This window comes from Natator depressus, chromosome 10, assembly GCF_965152275.1.
Source record: "Natator depressus isolate rNatDep1 chromosome 10, rNatDep2.hap1, whole genome shotgun sequence".
Lineage (NCBI taxonomy): Eukaryota > Metazoa > Chordata > Testudines > Cheloniidae > Natator > Natator depressus.
The window spans coordinates 29699235-29717181 of NC_134243.1; the positions used below are offsets into that span (position 1 = coordinate 29699235).

The window sequence follows — 17947 nt, forward strand, 5'->3', positions numbered from 1 at the left end:
GCCGCACAGCCCCGCCCATGCACAACCCTCCCATTTCATAGCCCCGCCCTCTGTGCCGCAATGCCCCGCCCACGACAGAGCCACGCCCACTGCCCCCCCCCCCCCGCTCCGGGCCCGGTTAAGACTGCAGGTTTATTACAGCCCTTTTCACCAAAAGTAAGGCAGAGTGACCCCGAGTGGAGCAGAAATGGGGGTACTACGTGTACCACGACTGCTCCTGCTTTTTTATTAAAAAATGTCCTCCTGCTGGCCCTGCAGAGGGGCACTGCCCCCTTCTGCCCCCCAAGAGCATCCTCCATGCCAGCCCCACAACCCTATTCCTGCCTGGTGAGGCTGGCAGGGTGAGTAGGGGCTGGAGAGCAAGCTCACTTTGCATCCACATCAAGCAGCAGGGGCTCCTGCAGTTCTGGTCAGGAGGGTAGGGTAGGGGGAAGGCCAACCTGAGGAGCAGTGCGGTACTGCAACCCTCCACACCTGATCATCATGCCAGGAGCAGGATGCTAGGCCCAGCCCCCTGGAGAGGAGCTGCACTGCAGGGTAACTACAGCACAGGCTTGCTCTCCAACTTCCACCCCCAGGAGCTGCCCTTCTCCTGGAGCTGGGGGGCAGGCTCGCTCTTCAGCTTCCCCCCCATCTCCCACCCCTCTGCATGGGGCTGACACCCACCAACCACTATTTGAGAAAATCAGTCAGGACAAAGCACAAGCCAATAGAAAAATCACACTGTGACTTTTGTCCCCCGTAACTAACCTGCAGCCCTAGCCATGGTATCACCTAGAGCCCCACCAGCTACCCTAACCCCCTTTGCACCACACAGCCCCCGACCCTGCCACAAGCGCTACCAAACAGCTGCCCCCCACCGTACCTGAAGTCCTGCTGCAACCTACAGCCCCACCTAACAGCTCCACTCCCTCCAGTATTATGTTTGGGCTACTGTGGCCCAATGAATCATAGAATATCAGGGTTGGAAGGGACCTCAGAAGGTCATCTAGTCCAACCCCCTGCTCAAAGTAGGACCAATCCCCAACTAAATCATTCCAGACAGGGCTTTCTCAAGCCTGACCTTAAAAACCTCAAAGGCAGGAGATTCCGCCACCTCCCTAGGTAACGCATTCAAGTGCTTCACCACCCTCATAGTGAAAAAGTTTTTCCTAATATCCAACCTAAACCTCTCCCACTGCAACTTGAGACCATTAATCCTTGTTCTGTCATCTGCTACCATTGAGAACAGTCTAGATCTATCCTCTCTGGAACCCCCTTTCAGGTAGTTGAAAGCAGCTATCAAATCCCCCCTCATTCTTCTCTTCCGCAGACCAAATAATCCCAATTCCCTCAGCCTCTCCTCATAAGTCATGTGTTCCAGTCCCCTAATCATTTTTGTTGCCCTCCACTGGACGTTTTCCAATTTTTTCACATCCTTCTTGTAGTGTGGGGCCCAAAACTGGACACAGTACTCCAGATGAGGCCTCACCAATGTCGAATAGAGGGGAACAATCACGTCCCTTGATCTGCTGGCAATGCCCCTACTTATACAGCCCAAAATGCCGTTAGCCTTCTTGGCAACAAGGGCACACTGTTGACTCATATCCAGTTTCTCGTCCACTGTAACCCCAGGTCCTTTTCTGCAGAACTGCTGCCTCGCCATTCGGTCCCTAGTCCGTAGCGGTGCATGGGATTCTTCTGTCCTAAGTGCAGGACTCTGCACTTGTCCTTGTTGAACCTCATCAGATTTTTTTGGCCCAATCCTCTAATTTGTCTAGGTCCCTCTGTATCCTATCCCAACCCTCCAGCGTATCTACCTCTCCCCCCAGTTTAGTGTCATCCGCAAACTTGCTGAGGGTGCAGTCCACGCCATCCTCCAGGCTATGCTGTACCTGCTAGTAAGGCTAAGAAGTGTATGTACTGTAACTAACATGTATGACCACATACACAGGCCTAGTTCTTATTACAATTTATATACTGTATTCTTTGAGAAATAAATGTAACCCGTTTGGGATTTAGAGAGCACAGCCCCATTAAAACATTGTCCTGAGGCAGTGGGAGTGCCGATTGCTCTAGGATAAGGAAGTGCAGGTTGTACCAGGGGAGCAGAGAGGGAGCGCGACAGGGTGGGTGTGTCTCGAGCTCCAGTCATAAGGACCTACAGCAAGCAGGCCCTCACAAAGGGAAGCAGCTGAGAACCAGCCCGAAGCCTAGGAGGTACAGAGCAGCCGACCAGCACCGCCCCAGGACAGGAGGAGCACTGTGCCTGGGAGGAATCACCCAAGAAAGACAAAGTGGAGCTGGACCCAGTATCACTGTTACCCAGAGCTGCATGGAGCTGTGAGTACTGGAGCTTGCGACCTTGCATTGGGAATAAGGAGGGAGGCTATAGTGGGAGATTGTCGCAGAAGAAGACACCAGAGAAGGTTGTTGAGGAAAGATGACTGGAGACGACGACCACAACCAGGAGCACCCAATACTCACTGCTGGATTGGAACTCTTTCCAGGATTCCTGAACTCTGAGTGTAGACGCATTGCTCGGTGTCTGCCCTTTCAGACTGTGGCACCATGGGGCCTTTCCCCAACAAACTCCTCTTGGAATACCCAGGGAACCAGGGAGCATCAAGGGTGTATCCAGAAGGCAGCAGCAGCAGGGAAATTCTAGAATCTGTCCTGGAAGTTTTTGGTTAGGTTTTGTATTTCAGAATCCAGTGTAGAAGGAAGGTCCCCATAGAAAAGTAGCACTCTGTGGACAACCCCTTCTGTATTGTTGCACTAAGCCATTTTCCATCCTCCTTTCACATGTGCTTAATGATGATCCAGAGAAAATCAGTCTTGTTTAAACATTAAAGAGCCTCTTTAAATATTAAACTGCAAAGTTCACCTGATTGTTAAAGCTGTATTTAAAGCAGGTTGGAAGTGAGTTTCCATTCTCCAGTATTGGGCTTCCATGCAGCTTGTGTCACTCAATGGCGGGCCACTTTTCAGTACATCCACCAGCATCATGAGACTCAGAAATGCCAGCTCACTCCAAAGCATGTTTCAGGGACATTTAGCTTGGGGATGAGAAATAGTTCTCAGCCAATAAACTTTCTAATTTTTAATCTAGCTTCATTTAACAAAAAGGCAGCAATCAGTTTCACTGGGCTTAGGGGTAAGCAAAAGCTTTCCCAACTAGGAATGTGCTTGACATGATTCATTCTGGGGAGATTTCTACAGAGAAATAAAATAAAATAATTATTATTATGATGCCCCTTTCTAGAGAGGTTCTCGTACTAGACTCTCAAACCCACTTACTGTGCTTTGCAAACACTGATGTAGCTTCACAACACCCAGCAAGGTAGGTCAGTATAATTATCCCATTTTACAGATGTAGAAACTGAGGCACAAAGGGATGAAGTGAGTTATCCGAGGTAAAAGACTGAGTCAGCACCACAGCTGGGAAGAGAATCCAGATCTCGAGTCCCCACCAACTACTCACCCAAATGATCCCTCATACAACAGCCTTACCTATCCCATCACAAAATATTGTATCAGTGGTTCTTTACTGCACATATCTGCATCACTATTGATCCTTCAAGATTTTACCATTGGTACCTGGCTGTTCAGCCTCCTCTTTTGTAGCTGTTAAATATTTTTGCTCATATCTTTTTTGTTTTGTTCATTAGGAAAAACAAAACAAAAACAAATAAGCAGTAAGAACTGAATCTTCTGTCATGCTTAAGCAAAAATGCACAGATATAGTGAGTAAGAAACACCAAACCAGTGAGATTCAAACCCCACAGCCTTCCAGGCCAAACTCCAGCCATTTTCATTTTGCTTCGATGCGTGATTGCAAGTTTATGTGCTTGCAGTGCACTGAATGCAATCTAGGATTATGGTTTAATTACTTTAATGGGACAGTATGGGCTCCCCTCTAGTGGATAACCCTTGTTATTTTTCACTAGTTTTAACTGCAGGTTGTAGTCTAATGCATTATAGGGCTTCCTCATCTTTCTTGTAAATGCTTCTCCTCATTTCCATTAGAACATTTTGGGACCCCAGATACATGGTCATAACAGCCACTGACACCAAGAGATCTTTTAGATACTACAGTGATAAGTTTTATAGAGAATTCTACAATAGTGTCATACCAATTGCAACTGAAGGCGGAATTAAGCGCTTTATGGGAGCGCTAGAACAGGACCTGTCTAAATAAGATGCATTTCAGTTAGGTGCCTTCTCAACTGACTTTTATGCACATGCTATTTGTTTCTTTTTGCCTTTCCCATTTTGTCTCCCAGTTACTGTGGGAAGATGTCAGTGTTCCTGCTCTGCTTTCTGCCTCCAACCTAATACCATATGCGTTAACAGTAAGGCACGACAACAATTTTATCATAGCAAAAATCTACATCAATTCTGGCAGCCTTCTCCTCCTCAGAGCTTAGCTTTCAATGTTTCTCTGAAAGGGTAGTGGCTAGTAACAAGGCTATTAATAGGAGACTGTGCTTGAAGCAATCTCAAAGGGGACATGACTTGTGCGATGAGATACTGTCAGAAAACAATAGGGTCAGGCTAAAAAATTGACTCTTTTGAAACCCATGTAAAAGTCTTCCCGAAAGGGTCCTGACTGTCTGGGTACAGGAACCCGGGGGATTTCTTTTCCCAAATGGATTGCTGAGAGTACAGAATCCTCTGGTCTTCAGAGGCTAAAATCTGAAAGGCTCTTCTCCTTGTAGAAAGTGGGTGGGCAGAGGGCTGTAGCTATAGTCTTACATTTTCATGGATATTGGGTAGGGGAAATGAATTGTACTGGGTTAGTGTCTGTTTCCTTCCCTCTCCACTTATTTGGTTAGGTCACACAATGCTTTCCATGCAACACTTTGCTTTGCCATGTTTTCTTTGTGCAGATCATCATGCAGTGTAATATATTTGTATAATTCTTATCTTCTTTCATTCTCGTTAAAATGAAAGTCACCTTACCATGGGGAGCATTAGAGATTGAAAGGACCTAGTAGGTCATTTAGCCGAAAGTCCCCCATCTCTTACACCATGCTAGTTGTTTACTTGGCTGCTGTCCTCCATCCCAGAGCTGGCTGCATGTTAGTGGTGAAGTGATTTTTGTATGTATATTGTTTGTAAAGTGCTTTAGGATCTTTTGGGACAAAAAGTCGCATATAAATAAGTGAATACAGGTATGATGTTGCACTCCATATTTTTATAAAAATATGTTTAGAAATGTGGATATGATGTAACTGGAATATGCTTTATGCAAAAGGTTACAAAGCTTATAATCTACTGAGTGTGGTCAGCCTATTTGTATGAATGTATCATTCTTGTATCTGAAACTAGGAATATGAAATATAACTTTGAGGTCCTATTGTAATTATGCAAAGTGTGGGCCATTAATGGTGGTTTAGAATCTTAATGGCATCCATTGACTAGGACAATTGGGTGTAGATGGTTTATTTACCTGCAAGCCTTCTTGTGGACATGGGGGCCAGCCTGTCGGTAATGAAGAATGAGGTCTTACAGTAACATGTGACCATGTCACCTGATACTGGAATCCATCTTAAACCTGGTGCTTTTCCATTTAGAAGGAGGGGTGGGAACCCAGAGAGACAAAGGATTCCTGCCTTGGGCCAAAGCTATAAAAGGGGGTGGAACGGAACAAAGGTCGCCAGTCATGAGAAATCCCCTAGTTATCACCTGAGCTGGAACAAGGACTGTACCAGGGGAAAGGATTGGGCCCAGACTAGGAAGGAGTATAGTCTGTGAAAGAAGCTTATTGGAGCATCTCCGAGGATCAGATTTCCTGAATTCAGTTTCTTAAATGTATTAGGCTTAGACTTGCGTGTTTTGTTTTATTTTGCTTGGTAACTTACTTTGTTCTGTCTGTTATTACTTGAAACCACTTAAATCCTACTTTTATACTTAATAAAATGACTTTTGTTTATTAATAAACCCAAAGTAAGTGATTAACACCTGGGGGAGCAAACAGCTGTGCATATCTCTCTATCAGTGATATAGAGGGCGGGCAATTTGTGAATTTACCCTTTATAAGCTTTATACAGAGTAAAACAGATTTATTTGGGGTTTGGATCCCATTGGGAGCTGGGTGTCTGGGTGCTGGAGATAGGAGTACCTGCTGAGTGGTTTTCAGTTAAAGCCTGCAGCTCTGGGTCTGTGTTGGAGCGGAGTAGTGTGTCTGGCTCAACAAGGCAGGGTTCTGGAGTCCCAAGTTGGCAGGGAAAACGGGCTCAGAGGTAGTTTCAGCACATCAGGTGAGAGTCCCAAGGGGGGTCTCTGTGACTGAACCCATCACAACAGGGTATTATTATTATGCACAGGCCTTCCTTTAACAATGTGTGGGACTTGTGTGGTTTTAAGTCCCAAAGAAGAAATCTGAAGCTATGCTTAAAAGTTCCTGGGTAAAAAGTTGGAACATGCCCATTTATAATGTGATATCTCAGTTCAACTTGCTACTAGTTGCCAACATCTGTCATATATAAGGGAAAAACTGAGGCTAAGAAGCAGCTGGCCCAAGTAGGTTAAACTCATCCCAGAGACTCAAACCAACCAACTCCAAACCTCACCAGCTCAGAAATCAAACACCCTCTAAGTAGTGTTTTCATTTTATTTGCCAGACTGTGCTTTCATATCAGATCTCTACCATGTTCATTGCTAACCACATAAAACCTCGAACCACGTGGGTCTAGTTTCCAAGTGTTACACCACACCCCTATAGTGAAACATGTTCCATGGTGTCCTTTCTGTGCTCAGCAGACCTCACAGGTACCACATTATTAACACTGTCGGCTACCTCCGGGCTTCTTCTTTCCACTTCAAGCATTGCAGCTGGAATAAGCTTTACAAAAAACACATGATCTGTATCCCAAGGCAGCTATAGACACTACAGAGTATGTTGGTTTCACTACAGTCCACTAAGTTTACTTTGGTTTTTCCCATATGAAATCCCAAAAGGAATCCTTTCAGGACCCATGTGTCCTTCTCTGGTTAGTCCATGCTCCTCTTACTTTATAGAATGCCAGCTCTAAAGGCTGCCTGCCTGTGGGGTCCATGCATTCACATCCCCTCAGTGATAAGTTTCCGATTGTCTATAAAGACAGAACCAAGAGAGAACAGCCTTGTATAATAATTCAGAGGTAGCCATGCGGGTGGGTTTGCTGCTTAAGTCTTAGGTGGCTAGTCAGAAGAATCAGTGTCTCAGCAGAAAACTCATGGATCTTCTGCTCTGCCTGGAAACTGAACCATCCATTCTGCATCCTGTCTCCCAGCAGAGCATCTGTGTTATGAATATACACGGTTATGCATAGGAGTGCATCTCAGGAGATTTATGTAGTCTTCTCAGGCAGTTCCTTGGTTGGGCTCGAGGGCTGTGGCTCATCACTCTTGCTATGGGTTGGAGGAGGGGGCCATGTGGTTTCCTGATGAAGATGGCTGGAAATAGAAATCAAATTTTACAAAGGTGTGGGAGAAGAACGCCCCTGTTTTTAGTATAAAAACAGGATTCTGTGTTAAAGGAAGGGATGGTTTATGAAAAATATAAAGGTCACACGTTCTGTAGGACTATTTAATTGCCCTGTAAAATTTGCCAGTGCATCTGTTTTGCACACACTAAACAGAGGTGCTTGGAGATTTTTAGGGTGCAGTTGAGATGGCCAGCTAAAGGTTTAGCCTGAGACAATGAAGCATACATTATTAAGATCTCAAAAATAAGGCCCTAATTCAGCAAAGCACATAAGCATATGTTTAACTTTAAAGCATGAGAGTATTCCCACTGAAGGGTGTAGAATCGGTACCTAAATACAACCCATGCTGATTGTACTCTGCTGAGTGATAGCTGGAGTGCATCAGAATTAAATGTGTGTGTTTATATATGTAGTGCTTGGAGCAAGTAATATTCACACCCTCAGCAGGGCTCTATTCATATTGAAGAACCATACAGTCGCCGAGGAAAATGTCGATCAGACAAGTCCTGGAGCCAGAAAACCCTACCTGGCCTGAACAAAGGCAGGCTATAAAAAACACAACAGAAACTGGCAAGAGAATTTGCCCTGCTCCCTGCTGGAACTCCCTTGCAGGACAAATGGCTTGCCTCGGAAGGAACTCATTTCCCTGACATCAGCATTCTCTGAAGGCTGGGTCTCTATAGTACGGAAGAAGGAATATGTCCCCTCTCACCTCTGATGTCTCTGTGTTTTCTTTATTGCCACATCTGTGCCAGTCCATGGAACCCCCTGATGTCTACCTATTCCTGTTCTAGTGCATGGGTTCTCTGCTTGTACTTTCAACAGCCAGTCCTAGATGAGCACCCCTTGCCTAGTGACTTGGCATTGCTATGCTGCCCACTGGCTCCCTGGAACATAACTTTTATATGGAACATACTTAAGACATATGATATAAAATCCAGGAGGCTGACTACTGCACAGACTGTAACGGATTGTAATTAAGCTGATCTAGTGTTTCAGACTGAACGAGATCAGGAGATGAGATTTGGATGAAGCAGATCTACGTTTCAGAGTGTGAGCGAGTGAGCCTGTTACATTGTATTTCAGGAAGGCGTACGAGGTGTTGCCACTTGATCGATGAAAACGAGAAAGGGATTCAAAATGAGCAGTGTTCAATTTTAGCCATGTTTTCAAAAGAAGCTTTTTAATCTTTGTTGAGATCTTTCTGGTTAAAATCTACCACACCTGTACGTGGACAGTGATCTTCTGAAGGCTGAGATGTTTGCAAATACTTCCACCAGAACTAAGCAGAAATTAGAGGCCCAGGCAGACCTGACACTTACTCCTTGTAGTTTAGGCTTCCCTCCCCAGTCAGGCACTCGTCCCAGTTGTATGGCAATACTGCAGACACAGGAACACAGCCACCAATTAACGAAGGGTCAGAAAACATCATTATTTGTTCCTTAACAGCAATGTACAATGCAACCAGCACTGGGAGCATAGTACCTGCATAAAGGATATACCTCCCCTTCTCACTGGAATGTTTAGGGACCATCGGCTACGTTCAGAATTGCAGGTAAGACAGTTGACTTTGACTCCCACACACTGAGTTAGAATCCCTTAGCCTGACTTACACCCACTTACCCAGAAGCAGGGGGGTCTAAGCTGATAGAACTTCATGCCAAGGACGCCTTTCACCCTTTCTGTTAGCTGCTTTTCCCGCTAAACTCCTTTTTCCTGGTCCCTCAGAAGGAGTTACACCAATCTGACGTGTCCTAGACTCCCTCCCTTCCAGCACTGTAGGTCAAATTCAGAGATGATCCATACGGAGAGTGGGGTGTAAGTTAATTATGCATCAGTAAGCAAATGTGAATCTAAGTAAGCTTAAGGGAATCTAAACTGGTTTAACAAGTATGGGGTAAAAGTGTAAGTTATCCCAACAAGAAGTACCCTGCGTCTAGACTTTCTTAGCTTCAGACTCTCCTCTGAATTTGGGCCTCTAAAGCTGCCTCATCACGGAGAAGGGTTATACAAAACTTACCATCCTTTGTGGTGTTAGCGAGGATGGGCTCCAACAATTCTTTAGCTTCGGATATCAATAGGTCCAGGAGATCTGGAGATGGAAGAGACGCATCCAAGTTTGCTTCTGTTTTATCCTCCTCTGTCCGACTGTTGACTCTTAAAAACAAAAGACAATCTTGCCAGAATAAAATGAGCAGCACAGCAAAAGTTCTGACTAGCAACTCATGAGAGAACCGCCCTCCCCCGCTGCAAATTACAACGTACTGTGTGTTTCATCTCATTCTGCCAGCAACACAAGAGTGTCTCTCTTTTAGACGTATTGGTGTTGTGGTGATGTAATTCATTAATGCAAGGACACTGTCAAAGAGTTTTAAACAATATTCTCAGAGTATTAGAAACCACCACCTTGGAAACATAAAAACAGCCATACTGGGTCAGATCAATGGTCCATCTAGCTCAGTGTTCTGGCTTCCAACAGTGGCCAGTGCCAGATGCTTCAGAGGAAATGAACTGAAAGGGGCAATTAGCAAGAGTTCCACCCCGGCATCCAGTCCTAGCTTCTGGCAGTGAGAGTTTAGGGCCACCCAGAGCATGGGATTGCATACCTAACCATCTTGGCCAGTTGTCATTGATGCCACCTATCCTCCATGAACTTATTCATTTCTTTTTTGAACCTCGTTACACTTTTGTCCTTCACAGCATCCCCTGGCAATGAGTTCCAAGGCTGACTGTGGATTGTGTGAAGAAGTACTTCTTTCTGCTTGTTTTAAGCTTGCTGCCTATTAATTTCATTGGGTGACCCGTTGTTCTCGTGTTATGTGAAGAGGTAAATAACACTTCCCTATTCACTTTCTCTGTGCCATCCATGATTTTATAGGCTTGTATCATATTCCCTCCCAATCGTCTCTATTTTAAGCTGAACAGTGCCAGTCATTTTAATTTCTCCTCACATGGAAACTGGTCCATACCCCAATCATTTTGTTGCCCTTCTCAGCACCTTTTCCAATTCTAATAGATCTTTTTTTGAGATGGGACGACCAGAACTTCACGCAGTATTCAAGCTGTTGCTCCTGGGGGGATTCTGCATGACTGCACACCCGCAGAAACCCCCCGCAAATTTCCTATGTTTCCCTGCAGAAAACAGCAGGGAAGGAAAGGGAAGCCACGCGGGAGGGGGGAGAGAATGGAGGGGGGGGTGACCTGGGACACATGGGGTTACATGCCACTGCCTCCCCCTCATTCTGCAAGAGCAGAGCTGCCCAGCTGAAGGAGGCTGTCTCGGCTCTGCTGACGCCACCTCCTGGGTCCTAGTGCCAATCGTGCTCCCCTTCTGTGTGCTAGGAGCTTTCCTATTTTCTATTCTGTGCAACAGTGAGTGCTCGTGGTGGGGCTGGGTAAGGGGGGTGGGGAAATGAGGGAAAAGGCAGTAGGGAAAGAAGGAGAGGTGGAATAGGGCAGGGGGAGGAGAGGGATGGAGAAGAAAAGGGGATAGGGGAATCATGGGGGGAAAGGGGATGTTGGCATCCCCTTGGCTGCAGCTGGGGCTCCCCCATTAAGCAGGTCCATCAAACCGTCACCTTGACAAGCCCCACCCCCCTACACCTGGACCCCTCCGATGAGCACCCCACACCCAGACCCTGCCCCACTGTTCCCCAACCAGCTGCACCTGGACCGCAACCCCATCAAGCACCACTCCCCCAGCACCCAGATCCCCCACTGAACCCCACACACCCAGCCCTGCCCATCGAGCCCCATCTTCCCCCACAAACCCCCCACCCCGTGCCCCAACCACCTTAACCCGGATCCCCTGCAGAGTCCCATTGCCCCTGCACCCAGAACCCCCAACAAGCCTCTGTGGATCCAGATCCCCCACTGAGCCGCCTGCACCCAGATTGCCCCACACAGAAACCTCTCACCCCCCACCTGAATCCTCCCACACTAAGCCCCTCCACACTTGGATCCTGCTGGGCTGAGCCTGCTCACCGACACCTGGTGCCCCTGGCGCGGAGGGGCAGGGCCCTGGGGTGTTTCTGGGGCAGGCCCAGCTCTTGCACTGTGTCAGGGTCAGGTGCAGCCTCATTGCCAAGTCCCTGTATCAGGGGATGTGGGGGCTTCAGGGTGATCTCCCACCTCAATGCAGCGAGTGACCTGTGCTCCCCACTGCCATGCTGGAGCCACATTTATTTACTGACAAATAAAATTTGCAGAATTTTGGAGAATTTTAAAATATTGTGTGCAAAATTTTAAATTTTGGGGGGCAGAATTCCCTCTGGACTAAAGGTGTGGCTGTGCCATGGATTTATAAAATGGCATTATGATATTCTCGGTTTTATTATCTATCCCTTTCCCAATGGTTCCTAACATTCTGTTAGCCTTTTTGGGTATGTCTTCACTACAATTAGACACCTGCGTCTGGCCTGTGCCAGCTGAGTTAGGCTCACGAGGCTCAGGTTGGGGGGCTGCTTAACTGTGGTGTGGACATTTGGGCTCAGGCTACAGCCTAAGCCTCCCCCCCTCGCAGGGTCCTAGAGCAGAGGTGGACAAATTAGGGCCCACAGGCCACATCCAGCCCATGGGACAGTCCTGCCCGGCCCCTGAGCTCCTGGCCGGGGAGGCTCACCCCGGCCCCTCCACTGCTGTCTCCCCTCCTGCACAGCCATGCCGCCGCGCGGGCAGCGCTCTGGGCAGTGGGGCTGCGCTCTCCTGCAAGGCAGAGCAGCAGCGTGTCTAGCTCTGGCCGGGCTGCGCGGCTGCCAGACATGCTGCTTTGAGCAGCATGGTAAGGGGGTTGGGGGATTGGATATGGGGCTGAGGGTCCTGGGGGGGCAGTCAGGGGACAGGGGATGGTTGGATGGGGCGGAGGTTCGGGTGGGTGGGGGCAGTAAGAAGACGGGGAACAGGGGGCGGTTGGATGGGGAGGAGGTTCGGGGGTGGGGAGGTTAGATAGGGGGTGGTGTTCCGGGGGGCGGTTAGGGGCGGGGGTCCCAGGAGGGGGCAGTCAGGGAACAAGGAGCTGGGGGGGTTGGATGGGGAGGGTTCTGAGGGGGGCCGTCGGGGGGAGGGGAGGGTGGGAGGGGGAGATAGGAGGCGGGGGCTAGGTTGTTTGGGGAGGCACAACCTTCCCTACCCGGCCCTCCATGCAGTTTCTCACCCCGATGTGGCCCTAGGGCTAAAAAGTTTGCCCACCCCGTCCTAGAGCCTGGCTCCAGCCCAAGCCGAGACATCTAAACCTCAATTGAACAGACCCTTAGACCGAGCCCCGGGAGCCCAAGTCAGCTGGCATGGGCCAGCTGCGAGTTTTTAACTGCCATGTAGATGTACCTTTTGACAACTGCTGCACATTGAGCAAATGTTTTCAGAGAACTAGCCAGAATGACTCCACGATCTCTTCCCTGAGTGGTAACAGGTACTTTAGAGCCCATCATTTTGTATGTATAGATGGCTTGGATTTATCTGAAATTGAACTCTACCATCCCCCTGTCATGCATAAATACTGGTGTATTATTATGAGGTTGCTCATTAGCATGGGAATGCTGATTTTTTTTAAACAATAAAAAAAGCAAATTTCTGATTCATTTGTTTTGGAAATCAATGCACCAAATCAATGCATCAAAGAATGATACGGGTTTTTCCAACAGATATTAAAAAAAGATACGTTCAGTTTGTAGGGTAGGGCTACAAACCTTAACAATGTCCCTGTAACCTTTTCAGTGTTAGCGATACACCTCAGTTCGTTTGCCAGACTCCCATCGACAAAGATGAATAAGAGCCAGCATAACTCCCAATTTCAGTTACAGATGATAAAAACGGAGATGGGCCCAAAACCAAACTCAGGCTAATCTTCGGCAAATTTTGCAGAGCTAAGATCTGCAACTCAGACTTAATCTGCTCAAGACCTCTGAAAATTAGGCCACTTATTTAGGTACCTAAGCCTGGGCAACCAAGCTTTGGCCTAAATAACTTAACCAAGGTCACTCAGAAAGAGTTTGGAACAGAACCCAGATCTCCTGAGTCCCAGCCTGGTAGTTTAGCCACAAGACCATCCTATCTCATCTGTTTCATTCACAAAGTGACTGTATTTACTCAATACATTTGTTACCTAGATGAGAAGCAACAGCAGCAACTGACACCCTGTAAACACATCAGCCAGACAAAGGACAAAACAAGATCATTTGATGCACACATTCACAATTCTCAGAAGCCTTTCCCCACCTTGTCTCATCTGGTAACTGGCTGGGTGTGCTCAGGACCCTGTGAACATTCTGTGCGGGAGAAAAAGAGAGTGGGGAGAGAAGATCTCAAACTTACAGGAGTGACAAATTCCAGAGAACAAACCCCGTGCGTTTTTGCTGGGGCTCAGATTTAGTATGACAGTAATCAGCTTCTGTTTATTCACTGCCCTTGAAGCTAATATCTCAAGGCCTTTTGCAACAGAAGCAAAACTTGTATCCTATGCAAATATACAGACATTATGTAAATTAATACAGACACTAAAATGTATCAGATGCAAGGTTAAAAAACCCACTCTTAAAGAATAGTTTTTCAGGCTGTACTTCAGAGTGCCTGCTTCCCCATTATTCACACTCTGTGCCTTGGTCCTGCTCTTGAAGGCATACCCACCCATGGACGGAGCCACCAATGCGCACAGAAAGAGAATTCCCAAACAGCAGTAAGTAATATATATAAGGAAGGCATTCTGGGCTGCTGGTATGTCCCTCCAAGTTCAGCGATGTTTGTGTAACCCACCCACTTGGAGTTCACCAGCTCCTGGAACTCTGGACGCAGCCTCTAGGGGGTACTAATTACCCTAGGGACTGTAAAAGTCATGGCGTCCGGAGCCCTCTGATTCCATTTCAAACATGCTTGGAGTCACAGGTGGGGACAGAATGGACTAGAAACTCCTGCTGAGGCCTGTAGGGAGGCTTTTGCATGGTGTGATCTGGACAAGCATTTTGCTGGGCCAGTGACACGCCGGGGCTGCTCAGCCCCTCAGCGTCAGGGGACAGCCTGAGTCAGTGAGAGACAAAGAAACTAGTTTAGTTTCAGTTTTGAGCTTTGGGAGCTGAGCAAGAAGCAGAACAGCTCAGGGAGCCTGACTCACGAGAGCCAGCCAAGAACTCCGCAGGACTCCAGACCAGGGAGCCAGGAGAGGGGCAAAGACATTGTAAGAGAATCCTTTGTTTTGTTTAAGCCAGCCAGCGTTCACAGCACTGCTGCACCTGTCTCCAGATTCATCCCCGGCATCTCATATACCTGGGAAGGTGCCAGGGAGGACACTGGACAATTTGTTGATGTGTTAGTACTTATTAGTTAACCCTAAGCCTTTGCTTTCCAGATCCTATATTCCTGCTCCCAATAAAGTCCCCCTTTATTATGCTATTATTGTTGGGAGCATCATTTCTTTGCTGGGCTTCGTGCTGATATACTTTGTGTCTTGCGTACTAGGTTTTATGCTCCTTGCCAGCAGTGGTAACATTATTCAGTTTTCCCCAGGGACAGCACCCCTCATGCCTCAGGCACTGCAAAGAGTCACCTTGGCTGAAGGCACCAGACATCAAGAAAAGAAGCCAGGGCCCAACCCATTCAAGAAGAGGGATAAGCCAGTCCAAGAAGCAAGCAGGAAGGAGGAGGCAGAGTCAAATCTGTACTTATATACTCCAATATCCAGCATCAATGTCTATATAAGCCACTATCTACTGCTATAGCTCTGTAGTTCTGTCGCCCTATAGAAGTCTAATTTCCACCCTCTCCAGCACAACGGATATAGAATCTGCTCTTCCTTTCATTTTACTGTTTCCTCAAATGGAATAATTTCCATTGACTTCAATGGACTTTGGTCAGCCCCGTAGCAGGTATGCTGAGTCAAAGACAGCTCCCCCAGGGCTGGCCAGTGTACCAAGGACATCACATTGCCATTTCAATGTACGTTTAGAATGTCAGATTACTACATGCCACGACAGGGGAGGAAGAGCAAATGAAACGGAGAAAAACATTTTAGGCACGAGTCTAGAGCAGACCTACAGAAAAGTGTTGCGGGAACAAAATTGGTTTTCCAGTTGATATATGACATGTGATGAGAAAAATGACTAGTCAGTTATCAAAAGGTAAGGTTAAAATAATTCCTAACACATGGACTAGATTGTAAGCCACAGTCCAATGGCAAAATTCCAGAACCAGGTCACAGCCCGAGTAGCTGGGCTGCATCTTGTGGAAAACCACAGGAGCTGGAGAGGTAAGAATTCCCTCTGACTGGCGTGTGGAACAGCACAAAGATACAGCTACAGTCAGTGCTGCAGGGTCCTTCACAACTCCCTTGTTTCTCCTCCATGGGGGACAGCAGCGGGTAGATCCACCAGCTCGTTTCTTCCCCACCATGGCATCCCAGCATTCCCCTGTGGTGGATGCAGAGAGCCTGCAAGAAGGAAACTCCATGGTGCTCAGGGGGTGGAATTCCTGTGTGGATTCCCCAGATCCTGTCCTCCTTTCCACAGCAGAACTGCACTGGTTCCACAGGGTCAGCGTTCACTACTGCAGGAAGGGAGGGATGATTTGGCCTCTAGTGTCCACTATATGAGGGTCTTCTGGATTGAGTCACACCTAGTTATTCTAGGACTTGGGTCTGCACAATGTAGCTGGCATGTGTTTTTACAGCACATAGTACGATGGGCCCTGATTGAAGCCTTTGGATGCTACAGTCAGATAAAAAGAGGTTACTTTCCTGTAACTGGAGGTTCTTCGGAATGTGTGGTCCCTAGCTGTATTCCACGGAGGGTTTGCACATGAGCACCATGCGCCTGGAGTCAGAGAATTTGAAAGTAGCGTCCATTGGTCTGCGCATGCGCCCTGGCTCACCTCATGGTTTCATTGCATCTCCAGTTCCTTCTCCACAGCAAACCAAACAGATCCGTAACAGAGGGGAAGGAGGGCGGGAAATGGAATACAGCTATGGACCACACATATTAAAGAACCTCCAGTTACAGGTAAGCAACCTCCTCTTCTTCTTCTTGGAGTGATGGTCCCTACTGTATTCCACCGAGGATGATTAACAAGCAGTACCTAAGCCAGAGGAGGGTGTAAGGATGAAGATGGAATGGTCATGTGAAGGACTGCTGCGCCGAAGGAGGCATCTACTGCCGAGTCCTGTACTAAAGCGTTGCAAAGGTGTGCACAGAACTCCATGTGGCTACTCTACATAGGTCCCAGAGCGGCCTGTCCTGGAGGGAGGCCAGGATTGAAGCCTGGGCTCTCGTGGAATAAGCCCACACCTCAGTGTGGGGAGGTAGATCAGAGAGTTGGTAGCAAAGTGTAATGCAACCTAAATTCACTTGGAGATTCTCTGGGTAGAGACTGCCTGCTTTCTGCTACTGGAACAAACAGTCTGGGGAACTTCCTGATGGGTCTTGTCCTCTGCAGGTAGAAGGCTAAGGCCCGTTGGATGTCTAGGGAGTGGAGTCGTCATTCCTTTATAGATGTGTGTGGCTTCAGGAAGAAATAAGGTAAGGCTTTGTCTACACTAGCACTCTTGTCAATAAAACTTTTGTCGGTCAAAGGGGTGTGAAAAAACATCCCCCGACAAACATAAGTTTCACTGACAAAAGCAGCAATGGGGACAGCGCTATGTCGGTGGGAGACGCTCTCCTGCTGACATAGCTACTGCCGCTCAATTGGGGGTGGTTTAATTATGGCAGCGGGAGAGCAGACACAGAGCGGCTACATGGGAGACCTTACAGCAGCGCAGATGCAGTGGTACAGCTGTGCTGCTGTAAGGTCTGTAGTGTAGACAAAGCCTAAGTAAATGGATTGATGTGAAAGTGGGAGATTACCTTTGGCAAGAATTTCGGATGCAGGCACAGGGAGACTCTATCTTTATGGAAAATTGGGAAAGGGGGTCTGCCATCATGGCTCCGAGTTCACCGACCCTTCTCTCAGAAGTGATAGCATCAAGGAAGGCAACTTTCATGGAGAGGGACATACAGCAGGGGTGTGCAAACTTTTTGGTCTGAGGGCCACATCTGGGGATGGAAATTGTATGGCGGGCCACGAATGCTCACTTAATTGGGGGTTGGGGTGTGGAAGGGGGTGAGGGCTCCAGCTGGGGGGGCAGGCTCTGGGGTGGGGCTGGGGATGAGGGGTCTGGGGTGCAGGAGGGTGCTCTAGGACTGAGGGGTTCGAAGGGGGATCAGGGCTGGGGCAGGGGGTTGGGATGCAGGAAGAGGTCATGGGTGCAGGCTCCGGGCAGTGCTTACCTTAAGCAGTTCTTGGAAGCAGTAACATGTCCCTCCTCCAGCAGAGGTGCAGCCAGGCAGCTCTGTGCACTGCCCCATCCACAGGCGCCACCCCTGCAGCTCCTGGAAGCACCGTCATGTCCCTGCTCCGGCTCCTATGCGGAGGCATGGCCAGGCAACTCTGCGTGATGTCCTGTCCGCAGGCACCGCCCCTGCAGCTCCCACTGGACGTGGTTCTTGGCCAATGGGAGCTGCCAAGGCAATGCT

At 48.0% G+C, this 17947-nt stretch overlaps 1 protein-coding gene across 4 annotated transcripts in view; it reads right to left on the reverse strand.

The window, feature by feature from the left end:
- Window positions 1-6584: 6584 nt before the first annotated feature.
- LOC141994951 (syntaxin-binding protein 4-like) overlaps window positions 6585-17947 on the reverse strand; it is a 121410-nt gene continuing 110047 nt past the window's right edge. For all 4 annotated transcript variants that reach the window (XM_074965546.1, XM_074965547.1, XM_074965543.1 and 1 more), the window contains 4 exons: window positions 13668-13717; window positions 9475-9611; window positions 8777-8834; window positions 6585-7422 (listed from right to left, as the gene is read on the reverse strand). In XM_074965546.1, the coding sequence (XP_074821647.1) occupies window positions 7317-7422; window positions 8777-8834; window positions 9475-9611; window positions 13668-13717 (351 nt within the window). In that variant the 3' untranslated portion in view covers window positions 6585-7316. The remainder of the gene's footprint in view (window positions 7423-8776; window positions 8835-9474; window positions 9612-13667; window positions 13718-17947) is intronic.